Source organism: Sinohyriopsis cumingii, chromosome 18 (assembly GCF_028554795.1).
Source record: "Sinohyriopsis cumingii isolate HCF-2022 chromosome 18, ASM2855479v2, whole genome shotgun sequence".
Taxonomy (NCBI): domain Eukaryota; kingdom Metazoa; phylum Mollusca; class Bivalvia; order Unionida; family Unionidae; genus Sinohyriopsis; species Sinohyriopsis cumingii.
This window is the reverse complement of record NC_142978.1, coordinates 69,203,354-69,229,355: the sequence shown is the minus strand read 5'-3', so window position 1 is coordinate 69,229,355 and position 26,002 is coordinate 69,203,354. Positions and strand designations below refer to the sequence as shown.

General features: G+C 37.2%; 1 protein-coding gene across 1 annotated transcript in view; it reads left to right on the top strand.

Annotated features, from left to right (window-relative positions):
• The window catches only part of LOC149776911 (uncharacterized), a 165,113-nt gene that overhangs the window by 121,235 nt on the left and 17,876 nt on the right, over positions 1-26,002 (top strand). Inside the window, exon 4 of the mRNA XM_089941618.1 lies at positions 13,826-14,393. Within this exon, the coding sequence (XP_089797744.1) occupies positions 13,826-14,393 (568 nt within the window). The remainder of the gene's footprint in view (positions 1-13,825; positions 14,394-26,002) is intronic.

The following is a 26,002-nucleotide window of genomic DNA, read 5'->3' as shown; positions in this document are numbered from 1 at the left end:
GATCGGCTACCAAAATTTGGTTTCCATTGCTATATTATAGAATTGACTTTAACTAATTTCAGTTGAATGGAATTTGACCAAATTTGACAAAACGCATTCTGGCTTGGTGAGCGTTCAAATATTTTACAAATGATGCCGATCCGCCTTCCGACCTTAAAACGGCTTCTTTTCAAAACAGCTCAATAGGATATGAGACAGATTTACCGACAGAATCCAGGTACTAAAAGACCTTTCAGATTTATACTGTTGATGCCGATTCGCAATCAAATACTGTCCCGTTCTACAAATTGAAGAAAAAAGTTAATCGGTGTCTTCTTTTAAATCACCTGGCAGAATTTGTCCATTTTAAAGGAAAGTACCTTGGTCCACATGCTTTTTTAATTTGGTAGAGATTATGTTGATACTTCATTAAATATGGCCACTGTTACTAAAAAAAGAAAAACCTGTAAACGACTTTTTCTCGAACACGACTTAACAGAATTTGACCAAATTTGACAGAAACTATCCTTGCACATAAGGGTTTTGACTATAATCGAAAGGCGCTGTTTTGACTATATTCGAAAGATGATGTTTTGACTATATTCGAAAGACGCTGTTTCACCCTCAAGTATTGTCACCGTTTTATGAACAGAAAGACATTGAAACAACTTTTTCAAAGAAAAAAACGCAGAACGGACTCTGACTGTCTTGGAGAGAAACATTCTGGCTTTAAAACCTTTCCGTTTTGAGCACATGATGCTGATGTGCTTTTGAAAATGGCTAAGTTGCAAAATATAGAGAAATTCACATCAACTGTATTATAATGTATGCAGTTGACAGCACTGGGAGAAATTTAAACGGAAAGCTTCCTTCTGACCCAGAGTTTTTGGCCAACTGCTTACATTTGACTATTGAGCATTATGTGTTCGTTCTGTATAATGTAATCAGGAATGTACTGATGTGACCTTAAGCAGCTTACATTTATACATAACTAGAATGACACACAATCATTGTCGGAGCCCTTCTCTTTCGAAAGCCATTCGATAAGGGCAGCGAATAAATATTTGATGACATACTTAACTTATAAAAGCAGTACAAGGACTTGAAGAAACACCTAGCCCATTTTCTGTTTCTCTGTGAACTGACTAAACTACCTCATAGTTTTACTATTGAGGTTGTAACTACAGATCGTATTCGGACAACTGAGCGTTCCTACAAGTGATGAGATTGGTTTGGTTTGGTTTGCTGTTTTACGAAACAGCCACACTGGTAGGCTATTGAGTGATGAGGGTGTCTGAGACGATTTTCAGGTTGAGCCGATGGGTAGGTTTAGAACCCGCACACTTTCAATTGCGAGTCTTGCACTCGAACCACTGAACCACCGCGGCTTCTGTCTCCATTAGTAGCCTGCTTGGCAATCAGGACGGCGCATCAGAATTATTCAAAATTCCTGAGAAAGAATGCCAATGGGACATGCAAGGGCTTGAGTTTTCTTCGGTTCTCAAATTTAAAGACCATTTTTTTGGCAATGGTTCATATAATCATTCATGACTGTATATATATATATATATATATATATATATATATATATATATATATATATATATATATGTATTCCTAAAATGAAAATTTCTCACAAGAAATAAACTGGACATACATGAATCAATGAAAGGACAACAAAAACGTAACACCCATTAAATGACGAATGGAAATGACATTATGAAGACCTTGTCACTTCAATACGGTTTGTCTGCACAGGAAGCACCCTTTTAAAAGTATTTTTAAATGACTTTTTTTCAAGAGTAATTTTCATGCATATTGAAATTTAAAATATGTGTGTGTGTGTGTGTGTGTGTGTGTGTGTGTGTGTGTGTGTTTGTTTGTGTGTGATTTGGATGTTTAACATAGCTTTAACAATTTTTCAGTCATATCGCTACGATGTCTGTGGTGTGACAGTTTATAGTGATGTCGAGCACTGGGGCATAATGCCGCAGACTTGTAGCATCATATCCCACCCAGTCACATTATCCTGACACCAGGCCGACCAGTCCTAGCACTAATCTTTTAATGCTGAGCGCTAAGCGAGGGAGCTGCCAGTACCATTTTATGCGTCTTTTGTTATGACTCGGCCGAGGTTCGAACCCGTTACCTCCCGCATCCGAGGTGGACGCTCTAAACACGAGGCCTCCGGAGCAGTCCTAAAACTGATTCTGGGCAAATAGTATATATATAGATTTTGAAAAGTGAGAATAAAAATGTAGGTTTTTAGATGTTTCATAAATTCATTTGTTTTAGATGAAATAAATAACGTCAAGGTCAATAGCTTTGAATATAGAACCAGGCGAGCTCAGCAGCTCTAGCGGTAACCTAGGAAGCTTGGCGTTACTTTGTATCCTGGAGTCTCATCACCTTGGTTATTACTACTGTAAAAGGCAGATCGATATTTCCAAGTTGTGCTGAAGTTTGGATCGTTCTAAACAGCAATTAAGTATTGGATGGATGGATGCATAGATAAATGTATGTATGTATGTATGTATGCCTCTGTGTGTGTGTGTGTGTGTGTGTGTGTGTGTGTGTGTGTGCAGGCAAGCATGCAGGTAGGTGGTTAGGTAGGTAGTTATAGAGTGTAGCGCCTCATCAGTACAATCCGGACTATATAGTGCCGAGTAAGTTTGGATGTCTCCAAAATGGTTTTCAACACAAGTAAATAAATTTTAAAAACGGTATAATTCTTTTTTAAAAAAGACCATCTCAGCTGGAACATCATCAAACACTGTGAACCTTTATGAGAGAGAGAGAAGAGAGATCGGTAATGCGGACTTCCCCCGTATGAAGTCAGAGGAAGCTTATAACCGTGATGCGTTGCTGCCTTTTTGTTGACCATCTCTGGCTTTCTTTTGGATAATTGGGAGCTACGGTGACTCAGTGGTTATCGTGCTGGGTCAACTATCGGGGGGGGGGGGGGTGCGTCCTTGGGCAATGCACTTTACTTAAGTTGCCCAGGCTAAATAACATACTTGCGTTGCTATGCCTAAAGCTCCAAACCAAAGCAAACGGTTGATATCGTGTAGATAGTATCGGTTTGAAGGCCGGTTCGAAAGCGGTCATAAACAGTTAACAGTTAGTTACAGATGGTATGGTGTGAAGTGACAAAGCTGGGGGAATCGTATTATACTGTATGTGTCAAGTAAATAATGGTTCGTTTTCGTATCCAGTCATTATCATTGATTTATGCGTGATTCGGCTCGGCTTGCGATTAGATTGCAATACGTATTAAAAAAAGTCAAATCCTTGTTTAGAAAATAATTGTAAATTTTTACAGGAAAATGCAACTATAAATGTAACAGCCTGCACACCTTGATACCGTAATATTCGTTAGCGCTATCGACTTTTGTTGAGAATGACCCTTAGGTCCGGACCATTGGAACTCACGTCAAATGTTTACACTGACCTCTGTTGACGATCATTGTAATTGCAGTCTGTATCATACTAAACGGCTTCTAATAGCGTTTGCTAGCAAAATATGTATTCTAACGAACAAGTGCCAGTGGACATCAGCATGAAAAAGACAGCATTACTGTATGTTCAGTGTGCATGAGGTTTTCTTCATCTTTCTAGCTTTATAGGATAAGAACTGTGAGAAAAAAATGATAGAAAGGCCGAGACTTATAATTTTACAGATTGATATACGATGGCAGAGAAATCGCTGATAAAGAGCAATATAACCCACAGACTGTGACGCCAAATACTGTTATGCATGTTTGATATATAACCCACAAACTGTGACGCCAAATACTGTTATGCATGTTTTGATATATAACCCACAGACTGTGACGCCAAATATGTGAACTGTTATGCATGTTTAATATGGACCTTGGTTGATATAGTAACATTTGAGACACATACTTTCTTATCCACACGAACCAATAGACCATGGACGTGTTCGCTCTCAAGTGACTTGTTGATTGGTAAACTGACTAGGAAAGAGTCAGATTTACACGTGTTCCTATAAACACCAGTGTCATCCGGAGTGATGTACGATATAAATTGAAGCGCACTTGCCCATCGGGGATTGAAACGTAAGTAGCATGCGTACAAAATTCAAAATATATTTTCCGTACTCTGTAACAGATCTTTACTCATTCCGATAGATCTGATTCTCAACCATAACTTGGGTGCGTAATGCGCTGGCAGATCTGAGAAAAAGTAGTTTGTTAGGACCAATCAGTAGAACAAACAACATAGACCATGTCCTGCTGGTGCAATAGGCAGAGTCACTGTTGTTTGCAGTTGGACCGTTCTTATAACCGAGTATATCGTTTTAGCAGTTTATTTAATTCGACCATCACAAAATTGAAAATGAGTGTGTTTATATATATATATATATATATATATATATATATATATATATATATATATATATATATATATATATATATGCGCATGTCGGTGTTGTTATCCTGTAGTGAAGTCTTCCAAATCGATTGGTTTTGGCGATTTGACGAATGCATACGTGTAAATAATGTTCTTGGGTCATTTTAGTGGTAAGCAGAGATTTTTATTTTGTCATTTTATTTTGTCATTTCTTCCTATGAGTTTAAACGCAATATATGTGAATATGTATCTCTTTCATCACAAAATTCGCTTGGAAAGTTGCAGTGCATAGAATTCCACAGATTCAGAGCGGGATATCTTGTTACATCATTTGTTGTTGTGCTTTCTTGGTAGTCTCGAACAACGAACAAAACAGAATGAGAGAGGAGTGTTGAGTGAACGTTAATGGCACGATGTCTGTCGATTTCCATATCACATAGATTCGTATTATTACTTTTCGGGGAGCGATGGCCTGAGTTTTCTTAATCTATGCAATGATTCCATATTCCGTTCTGTTGTGTTCACATGAATTGAACAATGAACAAACTGCATGAAAATTATACGGAATCCTTTATCTATTGTTTTTAAACAAATCCAAATTATTGACTCCTTTGAGGAATAAAAATAAATACATGTATGCATTGTGTAAGCAATTTGGCAAACAATATGTCGGATAGATTAATACTAGTAGCTCCCTTTGTTTATTGTCCTCAACCAGTGTGTTAACGGTCATAGTGCATGCGTCTGTTTGACAAAGATTGTTATGCCAAAGGCAACTTTAGTTTGCTAATTCTGAGTGGATAGTCCGGATGTATTTCGAAACGTGCAAGTTCTTTGTCTGTTTGTCTGTTTGTCTGTCTGTCTGTCTCTCTCTCTCTCTCTCTCAGATTGGAAGATTTCATAGATTCCAGAGACATTCTCGTGTCCATTTTATGGTTATTTTAAGTTGCACTTTCAGGAGTATATAATGTAATTTCCAAACTTATGTTTTGCATTTAATCGATACCGCGTCATAATTGGAGAGGAGCAATTTATTCCGCTCAAAATGCCTGCACTAAATTACCACAATTGCCTGCCGTGACAAAAATGGTATGAACTTCTGAAACGCAGAATGCACGTTCGATCTTATCAAAGCTGCACTGTATTATATATAACAGGTGAAGGGTAATTAATCTCTAGTTTGCAAAGTCCCTCTTCCATTTCAAAATTAATGGGTATCGCCCGTCTAATTGGTGAATGAACTATTACGTCATGTTTAAACTCTCAGATTAGTATTTTTAAAGAGGCGACTCATTTAGATCCTTGTATTCTACAGAAACATTTGAAAAGGGATAATCGATTTATACCTTCAGGACCTGTGAAATTAAACTTTATCACTACATAGTCTTTGACTCGTAAACTGTTCTTTCACCGTATTAGATAGTGTTGGGTGCTGTCATCGTGTTGTGAAGCGTGTTTAGTTACACAACACTAGCATACATGGCATTGGAAACAATCATTAGTGATGAATGGACTGACAGAAACGCGGAGCGACAATCATAGAGATTATGTATATTTCAGACTTATTATGTAAGAAATATACTTTTTATCTCACGAGAAAGTTCGGCCATGGCTGTAGGTCATGGACACACACACACACACAGAGTCGAGTGAGATAAATAGTTACAAGTTTGTAGTTTGTATTAGACTTTGTGTTCCTGTTATGAGTGTATAGTAGTCTTCTAATCAATATACTGTTTCATAATGACATAGCATTGTATATTTGTGTGTGATTTTGATTTTTAAGGCAGCTTTAACAGTTTCACAGTGATATCGCTACGATGTCTGCAGTGTTGCAGTTTATAGTGATGTCTAGCGATGGGGCATAATGCCGCTGACATGTGGCATCATGTCCCACCCAGTCACATTATCCTGACACCAGGCAGGCCAGTCCTAATAACACTAACTTCTTAATGCTGAGCACCAAGCGAGGCAGCTGCAAGTACCATCTTTTAAAATAAGTCGTTGGTATGACTCGGCTATGGATCGAACCCGCGACATCCCGCGTCCTAGGTGGACGCTCTAATCACTTGGGCCACCTGAGCGGTGTTCCATTTTATGCGGCGATCAGTGGAATATTGATATCGTACATGTAAACATGATATTAGCCAAATCAGATCAAAATAGAAGGACACGTTTTAATGACATGAATGCCATGGATTGACATTTGAATGCATTGCCAGAAGTTAAAGTAGGTTTTTGTGTCAATATATTTTTAGACCCAGCCAAACATAAGGTGGAATATATATATATATATATATATATATATATATATATATATATATATATATATATATATATATATGTGTGTGTGTGTGTGTGTGTGTGTGTTTGATTACTGAGAAACTAAACGTAACCATTTGTCGAGTTTATGTATGTCATATTATTAATGCCTAATTCAGTAAAGTGTTATTTTATAGAATCAATCCAGAGTTGTGATTCGACATACCGAATATAGTATTTTATAGTATCCATTTTGAATTGTCAATCGACATATCGAATGTATTGATATATAAAAGACCCCCCCCCCCAAAAAAAAAACAAAAAAAAAAACATAACATTACCAACATCGTGAATTGTGATTCGGTATGCCGAGTGTATATATTGATAGAAAACATCGTGTGTATTGTCATGTGACATGCCAAGTGTATTAATTTATAGAAAACATCGTAAATTGTCATTTGACATGCCGAGTGTATTAATTTATAGAAACCATCGTGAATTATCATTTGACATGCCGAGTGTATTAATTTATAGAAACCATCGTGAATTATCATTTGACATGCCGAGTGTATTAATTTATAGAAACCATCGTGAATTATCATTTGACATGCCGAGTGTATTAATTTATAGAAACCATCGTGAATTGTCATGTGACATGCCGAGTGTATTAATTTATAGAAACCATCGTGAATTATCATTTGACATGCCGAGTGTATTAATTTATAGAAACCATCGTGAATTATCATTTGACATGCCGAGTGTATTAATTTATAGAAACCATCGTGAATTATCATTTGACATGCCGAGTGTATTAATTTATAGAAACCATCGTGTATTGTCATGTGACATGCCGAGTGTATTAATTTATAGAAACCATCGTGAATTATCATTTGACATGCCGAGTGTATTAATTTACAGAAATCAGTCTGAATTTTGAGTCTACATCCCGAGTGTATTAGTTTATAGGATCCATTGTGAATTGTGGGTCGACATACCGACTGTAGTATTTTATAGGATCCATCGTGAATTATCATTTGACATGCCGAGTGTATTAATCGATATAAACCATCGAATGTATTAATATATAAAAAGAAAGAAAGAAAAAAAAAACAAAAATAAAAAAAACCCATCGTGAATTGTGATTCGATATGCCGAGTGTATTAATTGACAGAAACCATCGTGAATTGTTATTTGACATGCCGAGTGTATTAATTTATAGAAACCACCGTGAATTGTCATGTGACATGGCGAGTGTGTTAGTTTATAGAAACCATCGTGAATTGTCATTTGACATGCGGAGTGTATTTGTCTTGCTAATGTCTTCCAAAAAATTAGAAAGCATTTTGGATTTTGACTTTTATGTGAACACTAATATGAAGTATTTATCTTCGGTTTACGTCAATGTCAGTAATTTGTACTGTTCCAAATTTAAATAAGATAAAATCGCAGTTTTACTAATCGCTTATCATTCTTTATGGGCCATAATTAAGGCAAATTATAAAATCCTTTATATATAATTTCTTTTAAACATTACTATTATCGTTGATACGAGGTTCAGTGTTCCGTGCCATTTGGTGCATAGGTATCTAGACAAAAGACATGAAATACTGTTGCAAAGTATTTCTTGTCGTAAATACAGTTATTTTGGGAGTATATGTTTTTATTTCTCATGACCTGAAAAATTATCAAGGTGATTACTAATGAAATCATTGGGTTCTTGTGATTAACATCTTGCAGATTGACCCGGAAATGACCGTTTTAAGATTGCAGTATGTCACATGTCACTGTCACTGCCTCATAAGGATCCGAAACTTATTACTCCATGTAAAATATTAGTTCATTGTATTGAATCGAATTTAAATTTGCTGTCATCAGTAATTAGGGATAGTTTTGGCAGTGTGTATATACCATTAGTAGTACATGAGATTTATATATAACATGCCCTGCTTCCCCCACCCAATGCCTGGTACTATTGAAGATTTTTGTATGGGTTTCACGGTTTAGTTACTTTGAACTCGGATCCTGTATCTGTTTCCCAGCTCATCTCCGTTCACGTGGTTTCTTTTTCTTTAGTTTTATTCTTGCCCTTAATCGATCGTGACGTTATAGCAAAGTTGGGATGATCCTTTTTGAGTTGGATTATGAAAATTGGAACATCCATTTGCTATTTTAGTGATACGCCAACATGTATGTATGGATGGATGGATGGATGTGTGTGTGTGTGTGTGTGGATGGATGGATGAATTGAGATTGAGACAGGCATACGTTTTAAATAGGATACGAAGCCAAAAGTTGGAAGGGTAAGTTTTTACGGTAGAGATGAAACTGTTCACTTTTTAAGCAACGAGAAAGATGTGACACGTACATTCTATTTCGAAATCTCTTTTATGCGTTGTGCCTGTATCACGTGTTGTCTGTGTCATGTCAGTGTTTTCAGATGCCTGATCGTTTCATGTCAGATGAAGGTAGTGTCGGCACTCTTCCGCCATAGGTAACACCGAAAAAAGGTTAAGAACTAGCAGCAAAATGTCCCTTTACAATTGCCAAAATATCTATTTAGCTGTAATAACGAAACTTGGCCCCGATTCGGATTGTCGGATAATTTTGATATGAATCATAGCGTGACCAAAACAGGGGGTCAGATTGAGTGTAGTCACGAGTACCGCGTTTCTAGCTGTGCCCCCAGCACATAACTATACGCTTTGTGATACTTTTATATCAATAGTGGTCTGCCTTAGCATTTTTTAGATCAATGGGTCCATGTTTTCGATATCGGGAAAATTAATTAACCGTGTATATTCGCTTTTAAGTCGAGACAAACTGGAAACAAGAGATCATGTTCTGCCATAGCATAATGCGCATACAGATCAGGATCGATGCTGTTTGTTCTAATGATTACTCCTAACAAACTGCACAATCCCAGATCTGCCGGCGCATTATGCGACGGCAGATCTGGTTCTGTGTAGTATGCAGTTGGTCTCGTTCTATAAGTGAATAAAGACGATAGTTGTAATGACATATATTGATTTGTAATTTAAAGACAGAAAAGAGATGCTATCTTCACTTTTGAAAAGAAACTAAAAAAGGTTGGCATAATTGTTAGTGTAGGAAAACATTTCCAGTATTTCTCCTAGCATCCTATATAAGCCGAGTTTATCTGTCCCTTACCATCCATTTGTTGTTGTTGACAATTGGACATATATGTTGGGTGTACCCCATTTTTATATTTGGACATTTCTATTGGGATGGGAATGGTCAGAGGACACTCGGATAACATCACAATATGAAACCAGTGCTTGCTTGTAATACTTATTCTCGCTTATAAGTCGAGTTCAACGACACAAATACACAGACCCTAACCTGCATAATGCGACAGCAGTTAAGAGTCTGTGTTGTTTGATCTATTGATTACTCCTTACAAACTGCAGAGACTCGGATCTGCCCGCGCATTATGCGACGGTAGATCTGAGTCTGTGCAGTTTGCAGTAGGACTTGTCTTATAAGCGAGTACATACGGTGTTAATTACTCTTGTAGCATTCTGTAGAAATAGTCTCGAAATTTGTTATAGTCCTTAATCAAATAAATATTTTTGTTGAGGGGGAACAAACTCATGCAATATAAAGTTACATTGATTTTGGAACCGAGTCCCTGGAAAAGCATGCTCATTTGGCGAGACCGATAGTTGTACATTACATATACATTTCAATTCGTGCCCCAACATCGTATGTGTTATGCGCGGAAAATATTTCTTGCCACAATTGACTATGCAGAGAACTAACCATTTGAAGCAATATTTTGTATATAATACAAAAAACTTTTTTCTTTGTCGATATAAGAAATATCAGTTGAGCTTAGTTGCATCACTGTCGTAAACACTTTAATAACATACTTATAAGCATAGTAAACGTTTTCTACGCTTGTGTGACAAAGATGCTTTAAGCAGATTATAAATTGTATGTATGTATGTATGTGTATACATGTAGGTAGGTAGGTATATATATATATATATATATATATATATATATATATATATATATATATATATATAGAGAGAGAGAGAGAGAGAGAGAGAGAGAGAGAGAGAGACCATTTTACCTAGGACATTGCCTTCACTTCCAGGGTCAGGTAATGTCTCACTGTGTAACCTCCCATGCTGTTAAACCACCATGCTGCAGATTCACCGTCAAGGTGTATATTTGTTTTTATCTTACTTGTATTCCATAGTTTAAGCATTGGGATTTTGAAAAACACAACCCAAGCGTCGAAAATTCTGTGCAATTAGTTTCGCATTTATGCTTCTTCAGGCACGAAATGTTTTGAAAGGAATAAAGAAAAAAATTAGGGAAACATTTGCGAGAAGAATAATTGTGCACCTGGATTATCAGACGGCTACAATTTTGATGTTTTTTTTATAAATATAAACAAACAATAAAACGATCACTGATATATATATATATATATATATATATATATATATATATATATATATATATATATATATATATATATATATATATATAGGGATTGCTAACTACATGCAATATTTACTGACCTCCGAAACTGAAGAGCTTGACAAAGTGCAAAAGCTATGCAAATCCGAAACTGACGATTCGATAACGGATGTACTTCAATAAGCATGGCAACAATACCTTTTACAAAAGCACTTTAACTCTTACTACAAAGCTGAATTAGTACAAAATATAGTCGTCACATATTGTGTGTGTGATTATGATTTTTAACGCAGCTTTAACAATTTTTCAGTCATATCGCTACGATGTCTGCAGTGTGGCAGTTTATAGTGATGTCTAGCACTGGGGAATAATCCCGCAGACATGTAGCATGATGTCCCACCCAGTCACATTATCTTGACACCAGGCCGACCAGTCCTAACACATACCTCTTAATGCAGGGCCCCGAGTGGCCGAGTGGTCTAAAGCGCTCACCGTTACGGAGTACTGTGGGTATGTGAGAAAGCTTGCCAGTAGCTTCTCGTGGGTCGGTGGTTCTTCCCGGGGTTTTACAGGGTTCTTCCTCCACTATTAATACTGGCCGTCATGCATAGCCTGTCGTGTGTCAAAATATGGCGTTAAACCCCACAACAACAACAACAACAACAGAAACAAAATGCTGAGCGCCTAGCGAGGCAGCTGTTAGTGTCAGTTTCGCAAGTCTTTGGTACGTCTCGGCCCGGGTTCGAACCCACTACCTTCCGCTTCCGAGGCGGATGCTCAAACCATTAGGCCACCGGAGCGATCTCGTCACATGTTAGATTTACTTTAGCAAATCACCACACCAAAATACGCAAAGGAGCCAAGTGTTTGGGACTATTATGTTACTCATTTAAAATACATGTCCGCCTAGCTGGTCGGCGTAGGGATACTATCTAACACTGAATCAGAAATTGCAAGATGTCACATACGCTTAACGGCGATGGTGCAAAGTGCATAAATTATATTTTCTGTTTAAGTCCATAAAATAATTGCAAAAGGAACGTGTTTTTTAAAATCCTGTTTCATACGGTACTGGTAAATTTTATTTGAATGTTATTGTCGATCGCTTTTTGTGATAAGTATAAACGTTGCTAATTGGAGATTTAAAAGGATCATCATTTATTGTAATAAACCTGCCACAAACATAACAGCTTGAAAATGTGGCTTTAACTGTTATAAAACAATATGTGTTGTTATATATCAATACAAATACTCCTGATGATGGTTGAAAAATACATTTATAATACCAAGTTACAATTTTAATTGCACGATTTAATTTTTTTCAAGAAATAATATCTCCCTACTCTGTGTAATTGTAGCCTATATTTATCTGTAGTCATTGCGACATTTTGTTGCGGTAGATTTGATGTCAGATCTGTGTAGGCCACCACACACCGCGATACCTCATTAGCTAATAAAAAAACAGCCCCCACTAATTATGGCACATCAGAGGCCCACAAATTTGTCCCCACAGGTTAATTGTGCTAGGGTCATCTTGGTTTTTATTTGACATCATTTTTTTTTTTACTGCTGAGATTATATTGGTGATGAAGTGAATCCGATCTTGTGTTGTTATGTGCGATCTTCTCTACTTTCTTGGTGGTCTTGTATCTTTCCTTTTCTTTGCATCCAATGCCGTTCATGCACAGAACAATATGAGCCAGACTTGGGCTTTTCAAATAGTGTAATGATTTATATCACTTGAAGAAAAGACGTATAAGAATAATGGCGACTCGTTTCATAACCACATCTACATAAATAGGATACATTTGCTTACTATTATTACTATTATTATTAGTATTTTCCAAAGAGGTTAAAATTTGAAACAAGGACCACAACCATGCGTTTATATTATATACTATACTATCACATCTTAATGAAACCGCTCTGGTGGCCATTGTGGATAGAGCGTCCGTCTTGGATACGGGAGGTCGCGGGTTCAAACCCCGACAGAAGCATACCAAACATTTATAAAAATGGTACTAGCATCTGCCTGGCTTGGATGCTCAGCATTAAGAGATTTTTGTAACAACTTGTGGGCCTGGTGTCAGGATAATGTAACTGGGTGGGGGATGATGCCACATAGCTGCAGCATGATGCATCAGTCCTGGACTTCATCATAAACTGCCGCATTGTAACGGTATGACTGAAAACTTGTTTAAACTACGCTGAAAATCCAAATCAATGAAATGATATCTTAATGAAGAAAATTACATTTTAGAGCTGGGGGGGGGGGGGGGATAAAGCGTACCTGAAACTGATATGAAAGTTATGAAGTTCTGCTTCGTTTAAATTATATTTTTAAGCTTGAGGAGTATATTTTATCAAGGGATGTGTGAAGTTACATCTCTAAATATTGGTAATACTGTCGTCTTACACCTGTGATACATAAATACTGTCGTCTTACACCTGTGATACATATCGTATTAATGAGCCATTACTAAGTTCACTTGGATTTCCTACTTATTAAATATTTCTGGCATGTGTATACATTTCCCTGAGACTAACGTTATGGGCGATATTAATAGTCGTGGTAGAAAATATACGCTATCGGCTTTTGTTATCATAGTCTGGGGGAGAATTCTTTGGCTCATTGGTAGTTAGGTATATCCAGTAAAGGCTTCTGTAAGACATTTCAATAGGAATGTCTACACCTTTATTTACCTGTTTTCATTTGTGCCTGCTGAATTGAAACGATTGCGTATTTGTTTAATTTCAGGCCACAGGGCGCCAGCAGGGCACGGAGCAAATCAGAGGAGTGCCCCGGCTACGCCAAGACGGTCTAGTACCCCAGCGGCATCACAGTCTCTCCCAAATACTCCCAGAACAAAAAGGAAATTGTCTCTGGCAAATACGTACGGACCCTCATCAAGTCAGACCCCTCGACCGGCCTCTCCGAGCATGCGTAGTTTGTCTCCTGGCCCAGGTTCAAGAAAACTACCTCAGAAACTCACTTCTTCTCAACCCGGTTCTACTATCACTTCACCCGCTGTAAATAAGCAGCCACCAAGTTTTCCCACCACGGGACATAATAACTCGGGATCTACTCCGGCTAATAAGCACCAAAGATCTACAACAATTCCGTCTGCCATACAGGCAGGGAGACAGTCACCGGCTCTTAAAAGGAGTCCTTCCCCTGCACCTTCCAGACTTCGGAGCCCTTCCCCAGTGCCTTCTAATATTAAGACGACCCCACGGTCGGGTTCTCAACCAGCTAGACCTACCTCACCCACAAGAAGATGTACTTCACCAGGCCCGCTCAAAAAGGTTACCCTGTCAGAAGTCAGGTGAGTCGATGACATTGTTGTTGATGTACAACAATAAAATATTCTTAAATCGTTTTATTTTTAAAAATTCTTAGATAATCAACCGTTAACGGCGAACAATGTTTCACTAAAAGTTCGTGTACATTTTCATCGTGTACACTTGAAAATGATTGTAGTCACATCAGGTAAGAAGTTGAGCATTGAAAGTTCTCTCTCTCTCTCTCTCTCTCTCACACACACACACACACACACACACGTTCGTCTCCTTAGTTTATAAATCTAAAGTCGTCAACCATAAAAAATATACATAGCTGACAATTGCAATGAATTTTACGACCTATGATGTAAGTAACCTTTTGGGTATTGTTCGTCCATATTTTATTTGAAGCGCGAAAAATTACTTATGTTACTTTATTTTATCCTAAGTTATGTGATGTGTTTATTCTGTCATACAGAACGGCTTTTGTTTGTGATAATGTAGAATTATCCCTGAATAAATGTTGAGGCAGTGCGGAATGCGTTTCTCTTGATATTTATATCTTTCGATACAAGTTCGATTTTGAAATAACTGGTCGCATAACATTATCGACATACAATATACACCATTATCATTGTCCAGATTATAATCAGAAGTCCTTTCACGTTGAATGGCCTTGGGTAATTTAACTAACTTGACTATTCGTGGCATTGTAAGTTTAGCAAAATAAAGCGCTGTACGCTATATACAACGGCTTATATTAGAATACCGGTACCAGTGATAAAAACCATGTATGGTGTACCAAAAGGAACCGAACCACCGATGATGTTGCAACAACATCCAACTATTATTGCAGTGATATCCAGTTATCGTTGCAACGCCAAAGTTTGTTGATGCAACGGCCGTTACATAGATAAAATGTACCGTTGCCGCGGTATTCTTAAACACAGTTATCGTTGTTACGGTATTACTGTTAGCTGCAACGGTATCCATATTCCATTGAAATTCAACATCCTTTTAAAGCATTATTCCGATGCCGGTTTAGTGTTGTTGATTTTTCTTTTTGCTGTTGCCGCACTTATTTTGTCAATGCAACTGTGATTGTAACATTGCGACGTTAAAAAAAAAAGTGCCGTTAGTATTCCTGTTGCAATGGTAAAATATAAATGATTTATGTTGGGACAGGTATTACCGTTGCAACGATTATATAAAAACGTTTCCACAACACAGGTGTTAAAACTACCATTGTACAGGTGAATTTTATCGTTGCATAAACATCCTTCAGCTTTTTTCTGTCAAGTTCAGTACGAAACCTCGCCACAATTGAAAACTATTTTCGGAAGTACGTTTCTTTACGTGACATGTTACGGCAGTGGAATTAGACAACGTCATAGGTGGATATCTGTTTGCCTTTCCTATTACCAGCATCAAACACATCAAATTTATGTATATTCCAACTGCTACAAACAGGAATATTTCTCGACTTTACAGAAATGGCCGACTGATATTCGATTGATAATAAAGGTCTAAGTAACACACATATCCACGTAAAAAACGTAACCATTTACGAACAGCGTAGACCCGGATCTATCAGCAGACTGGGCTTTGCGCTGTTCAAATGAAATACTGAGTATATCAAATTTAGTTCACCCGGATGAAGTATTGTATCGAGTGCTGGAAGATTTGCGTCTACTTTGCGTTTTACATAGGTAAAGGCACTGCAGTCTTTTGCTTCATTTATAGAGGACTGACTAAACACAACAACACTCTGGAATTTCGATCTATCTTTGTTCACAAAGATATACACATAATTCTCCAGGTAGCACGTACCATGTGAATTAATATTGTCAAGTACTAGCTAAGGACAAGCGGAGCTGGGTTTTGTTCAATTTAAGCAAGTTGAAACTCATCGTACCTGTTTACATTATTGAATTTCTCTTGCAATGCTGACATCCGCCGCCCGCATAGAGAAATGTTAACACAGTCTGGTTTGGTTTTTAAATGGCGTATGTACATAATGTTTCACAGCAAAGGTAAGAGTTTTCGACTTAATTTGTATATTACAGATAACATCCATCAAGTATACATACACTCGCAAGTCACATCTGTTAATTTTACATCGCATTATTCAGTTCTAAATGTATGATGTTTTGTATATATGCAAATGATTTTACGTTTCTGACCGAGTAAAATTTTGTATATACATGTATGCTATGCCACCATGTTTGATCAAGTCTTGGTTGGTTGAGTCTTGAAAAAAGTTTTTAATACGTTTGATTTATGCGAAATCGTTGTTCGTGTTACTTTACACGAATTTCCATTTGATTCCATATCTACTGTATTTTCAAGGGATTCTTGTGTGTAGAGTTTAACCAAATAATCGCAGTTCTAGTTTCATTTAATACGTTCAGTTGTTAATAATACGACTTGATACAGCGTGCTTAGTTTAAATACATAAACAATGAAAACATAGCACAGACTGATGAGGGTGTACATTTTTCTCAGTTTTGTATTTATTATTCAAGAAAGAAACAGTAACCCTTCTAACGTCTGGCACGCTTGTTTCTAAATTTGTATATTCAGCTTCATTCACTGATGACCCTTGCTAACTTGCCTGATCAATATTTATGTAGGATTTGGTACAGAAACTTCATGGTAACAAATTTTGACCTAATATTTTCACGAATTTCTATTTTGTTTTACCTGTCTTTTTCTTTATATACATTGAACATAATGTTAACATTTATAGCTGATATATCTTGTCTTAGTGTATTCTATATTTACGTTTATTTGGAAGGCATTTTCTTCCTAAAACTTTCTTCTGCAATTCTATATATTAATATTTTTTATAACTTTACCATTAACCGGCACCATATATCCACTAATGTACTGACGTGCGGTTAGTTCCGCATACCTACCTACCTACCTACCTACCTTCCTACATACATACATACATACATACATACATACATACATACCGGTTGTTAAGAATCTCTGCATACAATATCTTCACATTGCAGGAGTGCATTTGTCGATCGTGATATGAATGGTGTTTTGTTCTTTGTAAAACATACGTGACCCATGTTCTAATATAGCTCGACAAATTGATATATTACACCGGAGCAAACGTTATGCGCTCAGTTTCGTTCGGTAGCCATGTTCTAAGTCTCGTGGTTAAATATAGCCCGAACTGAGTACTTCCAATATCTTGTATACATTTAAAACTCTTTTTGATGAAATCTTTGGATGATATTGCTGTTTCATCCAAAGTAAGAGTATTGGGCTCGATTTACTGATATTTAACTAGCAGTCTTTTTATCATATGAAAGTTCTGTGTTATTGTCGGATACTTGTTGAAGATTTTGTTTCTAAGCACTGAAAAACCACGTTTCACCCCAGTAATTTATTACCAAAAACTGCAACGTAGCCTACGGAAAATAATTAAATTACAGTCGCCATTCAGATATCAGATGCTTATTTCCAAAGCCAGTATTTCGCATGGACTATAAAAATGACAATATTAGAATGGAAAACAATGTGCAAGTCTAGTGAAATATTCATGAGGGAATATTGACGCGGCGATTTGTTTGTATGTATTTAAGTGTTCATTTATTCGGTGTTCTGTGGAGTATAATCGAATGAGATATAATTGTAAAGCTATTTGAACTTTAGGGTCACTCGATCGTCAGGCAACCAAGTAAAACGTAAGTACTTGAGTGTTTTGTGGAGTATATATATATATATATATATATATATATATATATATATATATATATATATTTGAGGTAATAATGTGCAGAAATTGTCTCTATCAACTGCTTTTCAGTACGCATATGGAATCGGTGTTTGCATATTTCTGTGCTTGAACATTATATGTATTTGATTTTGCATTGCACATGTTATTAGGTAAATAATGCATAGAAAATGTCTTTAGTATCATACTTTTGGTGTTCCTTAACGAATCAGTAGACAGTAGACTTCCAAAACATACGTACCCAACTCACGCTCTTAACCAACCGACTATCAAAGCTGCATGCATACATACAAACATGCAGGCACGCACGCACGCACACACACACATGTAATTAAATTTTCTTTAGATAGGATAAATACCAGTTCATCGTTTCTTTGTTCTTTGACTCCTTATACGAATATAAAGAATGTTCGCCTGCCCGACTGAACAAGGTCTGTTAGTTAATCGACTGCGTTTCAACGTACTTATGTAAAATAACAGTCTCTTAAATGATGACGCATTAAATGCTAGATGTTTTGCTCAAATTTGTCTCTTTCTTCAGGGCAGTCATTTGCGAACGAGCTTGTACATGTATTTGGAGCATAGAGATGCTTTAGTAATATTTTCTGCTGTTGTTTCAAGTATTTTGTTTCATTGTATATTTCTCCGTTCGTTTTGGTGGACTTTATTTCGGCTTTACATAGTGTATAACATCTGACCAAAGGGACCATGCTTGGGAATTCAGTGTTTCGTTTCTTTAATTTTCCACAAACTGGAATTTCGAAGACAATTGAAAGTTGTCAAGTATGCTTTGTTAAGTCCTAACTACGATGTCTTACATAGGCCTGCTTCTTGTGTTGCAAGCTTTAAATTCCAAATTGTATTATCTCCTGGAATAATACACTCTGAATGTACAATTCTTAAATCTTGCACCAAACAATTGAAGTCGCTTTATTTTTGTCCATCGTTAGCACAACATGTCAATATACATTTTATTTAGAGTCTAGTTTTCTCGTAGCCACCGGTGATTTTGCATGAAATTAAAAAAAAAAATTCCACCGCTTTATTTGTTATTCATCACGTAGTTTTGTACATAGAATGCAAACTGATGGCTGGGTCAAAGGTCTTACGGACGAATCTACAGTGTACATTGTACAGTGTACATTTTCTTGTGCACGGGTTTCGTCACTGAAACTAAAGAAATATAGGTTTTCAACTGGTTTTGCATTTCATCGCTACTACGGCACATCCGGGAATGCCGATAATCAGTTCACTTGATATTATATTCAAGATGGACACAGTACATACATTAAACAACCCATTATGCATGGTTAATTCGAGGCAGCATGTTGAATAATATATGCAGAAATCTAATATTTGACAAGCAGAACGCAAACACGTTCTGGCTTGAAAACGCCAACTCTTGGCAATAGACTCGATCCATCCTTAAAGTGCCATCTTTGATTTTGTTAGAAGCGCGTCTTTAAATACCACCCTGCTATGGTGTACTGGACGGGGGGAATACTACCGGTTCCTTTGGGGCTGTGTTCCAGTTTCGTTGCGACGGTATCGTTGAGCGTTGCGACGATAATTAGATATCGCCATACGACATTGATAACTAGAGAAATGAGGAAGAAAGAACTTTTTATTACATATATTTAGTTTTGAGGTCTTTATTATATGGAATTAGTGATATAAATGGATCGAATAACCTAACTAGTATCCTTTTCACCACTCTTTATTCAAAGATCTGAAGAAAGATTAGTCACTCTTGAATATGCATGTCTTGTTTATCAGTGTACAGACCATTACTGGGATAATTAAGAAACTAAAATAAATCATAATAAATGATACCTTGAAACACAGTGGCGCTTTCATGGCGTTCAAAACAACATATTTTACGACGTCAAACCGATATAGGGGCATTGATCGGCTTGTCACTTCCCATGATTCTCAAGTTCTGACAAAATTGTGGGACAATTACGGAGTTCGAAAGACCAGCACAATTGTTATTTACAAATAGTTTATTAAATATCTCCAGTGTCCAAACTGATTACCTGACACTTCTAGTTAATATAAGTGTTCGTTACACATATATGGTTAAGTGTTATGTGTTAAGTGTCGACTCCTCTGGAGGGAGATTAAAAAACTTGTTGACAGTCCCAATGAACAAGTTATTGCCTGTATTACCTAATTAACATAAAGATGGGATTAATTACATTGGGTATCAGCATTAATATTTTAGAACTGTCTTTATCTGAGTAAGTGTTGAATTGTGTTTCTTTTCTTACCTTTTTTGAACAGCATGTTAAGCTACCTGGTTTTTCGTTTCTTACCTTTGCATGAGAAACTGATATACAGGTAATAGCGTTTCCAGATCCTTTTTTCTTTTTAAAAAATACTTTTTTCACAGCATTCTTAAACTTCCATCGACTTGAAGGGAACATCATTTTAGGTCCAGGTTTAATAATTATGTGGCAAGGTAAACGTCGATATCGTTTAATGACAGTTTCCTATTAATGCTGACCAGTAAGAGACTAACATAAATTTACTGTCCATGTTGAATATCTTCTCTTTTGCCAGTTTTATAGAAGTGGACATGACAAAGCTTGTCTTTCTTCAATCTGCAGGTTGATATTGCTTTCGTTTTCCATTACTTTGAACGTTATTAAACGTGAGACTGGGGCAACATTTACTAGTTTCAAAACTTAAAAATGAAAAATCGTTTGAGACAACGCTTTACACTCCACACGGAAACCCAGCTATCTAAAGAAGTTAGGGTCGGTTTTGGTTTGAATTATGGATAGTTTATATGTTTGAAATTAACTACTGTTTATATGTTGTGAGTCAGAGGTTTTTGCTATCACCCATAAAGCCGAGGACGTCAAGTGTTGCGCAACATTTCTCAGTTGCAGTGACTCTTATTAAAAATCTCTAACGATAGTGCGTTTTAGATTTAAATCGTACGTGCCATATTAAGTACTTAAAAATTAATATATACGTATACACTTATCATTATCTAGATTGATTATCACAACCTACGTCAGAAGGACAACGTTTGACAAGTATCTCTGTTTCGTGATCAGTGTCAGTATGACCTCAACATTAGGAATGAATAAACAAAAAATACCATTAACTGGCTAATATTATTAGTAAAAGCTGTGCATTTTGAAAGTGTATTAAGTATACACTAATCTTTTAGAAAAGATAGAGTTTTTCCATAAAATGTATTTCTAGCATACTTACAGGCCAGGTCCTGATACACCCATGTAATTATATGCATGGTCTATTCTGTCACTCCTTTCTCAGTCCTGACACACCCATGTAATTCATGCATGGTCTATTCTGTCACTCCTTTCTCAGTCCTTACACACCCATGTAAGTATATGCATGGTCTATTCTCTCACTTCTTTCTCAGTCCTTACACACCCATGTAATTACATGCATGGTCTATTCTGTCACTCCTTTCTCAGTCCTGACACACCCATGCAATTACATGCATGGTCTATTATGTCACTACTTTCTCAGTCCTGACACACCCTTGTAATTACATGCATGGTCTATTCTCTCACTCCTTTCTCAGTCCTGACACACCGATGTAATTATATGCATGGTCTATTCACTCACTCCTTTCTCAGTCTTGACAGACCCATGTAATTACATACATAGTCTAATATGTCACTTCTTTCTCAGTTTTGACACACTCATGTAATTATATGCATGGTCTATTCTGTCACTCCTTTCTCAGTCCTGACACACCCATGTAAGTACATGCATGGTCTATTCTCTCACTCCTTTCTCAGTCCTGACATACTCATGTAATTACATGCATGGTCTATTCTTTCAATCCTTTCTCAGTGTTGACACACCCATGCAATTATATGCATGGTCTATACTGTCACTCCTTTCTCAGTTCTCACACACCAGTGTAATAGTATGCATGATCTATTTTGTCACTCCTATTTTAGTTCTGACACACCCATGTAATTACATGCATGGTCTTTTTTGTCACTCATATCTCGTCCTGACACCTATGTAATTGTATTCTTGGTCTATTTTGTTACTCCAATCTCAGACCTTATCGTACTGTTCAAAGGCAACATGTAGCAAACCCTCAACGTATTCACTGTCAAAATGAAATTGACGGCAAATTGTCGGACTTAGATCCCACGGATATATTTAGTGCTAAAATCAATTTTCATTTTCATCCGAATATATCACGTTCAGGCACCTATAATTAACACCATACATCGTGCAAGGACATGACTCTCACCCATGTTTGCATGTTCACTGTTCGGCGGAGCGTGCTGTGTTACGATATTGTTCATCCGCCCGCCTGTTACCAGTTTGGTTTCTTCTGCACGATAACTTATGTTGTCCACCATCTAAAGTTTACAAAACGTTGTGTTTGGCTTGCGCTTGGGGTAAGGAAGAACCCTCTCAGTTCGGGTTTAGATGTCAAGATCACTATGAATGAATTCAGAAAAATGGTTTCCGAACAACAAGTCGTCATTTACAATTATCAAACTTTGGTTGGCTTGTACTTAGAGCAGGGTAGTCCGATAAATAAACCACCCAAACCTGTGTTGATACTGACGGACGATATGTGGGTATGATGTCACCTGTTCATTAAAATGTGCATTTGTGCTGCATGCAAATCTTTCCGGAACAAGGGTTTACACTTAGGGTAAGGAAGAAGTCTTGCCTTTGGGGTCAAGAGGTCCTAGGTCAAGGTCGCTGTGATCATGGATGACTATTAAACATGGGGCAGATTTATAATGTGCCGTTCACCAAACTCTTGTTGTAGATTTATTGGAATGGAATTGCCACAGGAATTAATAATCACTAATAACAAAGAAATCCTAGATTATATTTAATCAAAGACCGGCAATCGATTACGGTTATTCTTTTTAATGGACGATACCTCCCGAACATTGTGCGAACGAGTCTCTGTAGTCATTGGGTGTTCAGATTCTTTAAATGCGTCATTTTGACTTTCGTTTTATCTGACCGCAAAACGATGACGACTTTAAAGGTCACATGGAAACGTCTGCTTTTTTATTTCTCAACGATGCTATTACGGTCCACATTAACAAACTTAGAAGACTTTATTTCTACTGAAATATGCGTTCGGAACTGGAAATAAGTAAACATGAGGCTAAATTTGTCAATGTAGCTTTATATGTGGGCCCCTGTTGTACGAGTAATATGAGAGCTCGTCTGTAGAGATCACTCACATCTTACCTCTGTCCGCATGGGTTCATGTCTCGGGCTCAGTCAACATGGGTATGTGAGGAAGGAAGCTTGCGAGTCGTTATCCCCGGGTCGGTGGGTTTACCCGGCTTCTTTCCCTACCAGATATACTGGCCTTTATGTATTGCCGACCATGTGCTGGAAAATGGCTTTAACACCAGAAGCCACTTTATCAGAGCAGCCAACAGTTATGTGTTGCTTTTTATGCAACATTCATTTCATTCATTCCTTTTATTAGGAGGGTCGTTGAAGGAACGATGTAACTTAATAATGAACACATAATTTTGGAGAATTTTCTTTTCTTCAGACCGAGATCTGCCAAATTAGCGATGTCTAAATAGCGACAACTAAGCCAAACAAATACATAGGGTTTTCATCTAATAAAACATTTTTGCACTAACAAAGAGACGAAGTGCTACGCAAACCACATATATTCAATATCATTATGTGTATCTATAATCATACATCTCTACTTAGACACAACCGCTCCATTGGCCTCAGTGGTTTGAGCGTCTGTCTTGGATCCAGAAGTTTGAGGGTTCGAACTCCAGCCGAATTATACCAAAGACTTATATAAATGGTACTAGCAGCTGACTCGCTTGGTGCTCATCATTATGTGATTAGTGTTAGGACTGGTTGGCCTTGTGTCAGGATAATGTGACTGGTGGGACATGCCTCGTATCTGCCGCATTATTAAGCTGACTCGCTTGGTGCTCAGCATTATGTGATTACTGTTAGGACTGGTTGGCCTTGTGTCAGGATAATGTGACTGGGTGGGACATGCCTCATATCTGCCGCATGATGCACCAATGGTAGACATCAATGTAAACTATCACATTGCAGACATAGTAGCGATGTGACTCACATTGTTAAAACTACGTTAAACACACACACACACACACTACTTACAAGCGGGAACTCGTATACGAATCAGTCCACTTGAAACGAGGGGTACATGGAAGTCATGCAACACTTATTTATCAACCTGCTTTAAATTATATCGTGATTAAAAACTGTGGAATAAACAATATATGATCTATTCTACGTTCACCCATTTCCAGCTTGGTTCCCATTTTTTAAAACAACAAATAACTTGTTTCAGTAGAAATTAAACACCTCGACTTGAATTGCAAACTTTCGCTACCAAACTCTATACTATATGTTGTATCTTTTTAAGAGAAAAGAAAACAAACTTGAATACCAAGTCGGTATCGGCATTTTGTAAAGGATGGTGATATTTGACTTCAGTGTCTATATTATTTAAATTATCGAAAGGAACGACTCAAATAATATGAGCATTCTTCTGTTCCGCGCTCAATATTCATCGACTTGGAATAAAACTATTTACTTTTTCCCCCCGAGTCAGTAATCACGCCTTTTGATCAATACAAGACTGGTGGCTGGGCTATTTTAGAACTTAAACGATAGCGTGTGTGGATAAATGTAAAATAGCGCAAGGTAACATAATGGCGATTCTAGCGTTCAACAAAATTGTATATTTTATGACGCCAAACCGCCTCATTGACACTGATTGGTTTTTCACTTCTCATGATTATCAGACTTGTACTCAGTTCAAATGTCCATTTAGGATCCAGAAAGACCAGCACATTGTCCTAATTCTTTATGAAATATACTTCCAAGTACACAATATTCCAAACTAAGACGCGGTTCATTTCATTCTGGAGATGTATTATAGGGGTGTCAACTCTCCATGAAGAAGACGAAGAAAGTCTTGACAGCCCTAATTAACAAGCCATAGCTAATATAATGTAATTAGCACAAAGATGTTGGCATATGAATTAAAAGATGTGTAGACTATATATATATCTGAAATGGCTTTGTTTGAAGAAATGTTGTAATGTTGTTGTCCGAGGAATTACTATACAGTTGAATGGGTTTTCTTTTGTTTGTTTTTTGTTTGAGAAAGTTGAGTATCTGGTTGGCTTTCATAAATCGTTATTTTCACCATTTATCTCCACATATCTTTTAATGTCCACCTGTCATTTTAGGTCGTGATTTGAATTTTTGGTTGGTTGGTTGATGTGTTTAACGGCGCTTTAAAAACTTATTGCCTATTTATTGCTGGGCAAGGTACCTTTGGCAATTGCATACCAAGAAAGCCGACCCAGGCTGACCTGGCTGAGTATCGAACTCGCAACCCTTTTGATACTTTTGGTGAAACAAAGAAGTATAACAAAGTAAGCATACACAACGACCACCAGTCTCCTTCCTAAATTCAGTGACCGATACCTTGATTGTACTGATTAATAAGGGACTGCTACCAACATGTTGGGGACTGTTCCGGTGGCCAAGTGGTTAGAGCATCCGCCTAGGATGCGGGAGGTCGCTGGTTCGAACCCCGGCCGAGTCATACCAAAGATTTATAAAAATGGTACGAACAGCTGCCTTGCTAAGTACTCAGAATTCAGAGGATACTGTTAGGACTGGTCGGCCTGGTTTCAGAATAGTGTGACTGGGTGGGATATCATGCTACATGTCTGCGGCATGATGCCCCATTGCTAGACATCACAATAAACTGTCACACTGCAGACATCGTAGCGATATGACTGAAAAATGGTTAAAGCTATGTTAAAAATCCAAATCTCTCTCTCTCTCTCTCACACACACACACACACACACACACACACACACACACACACACACACA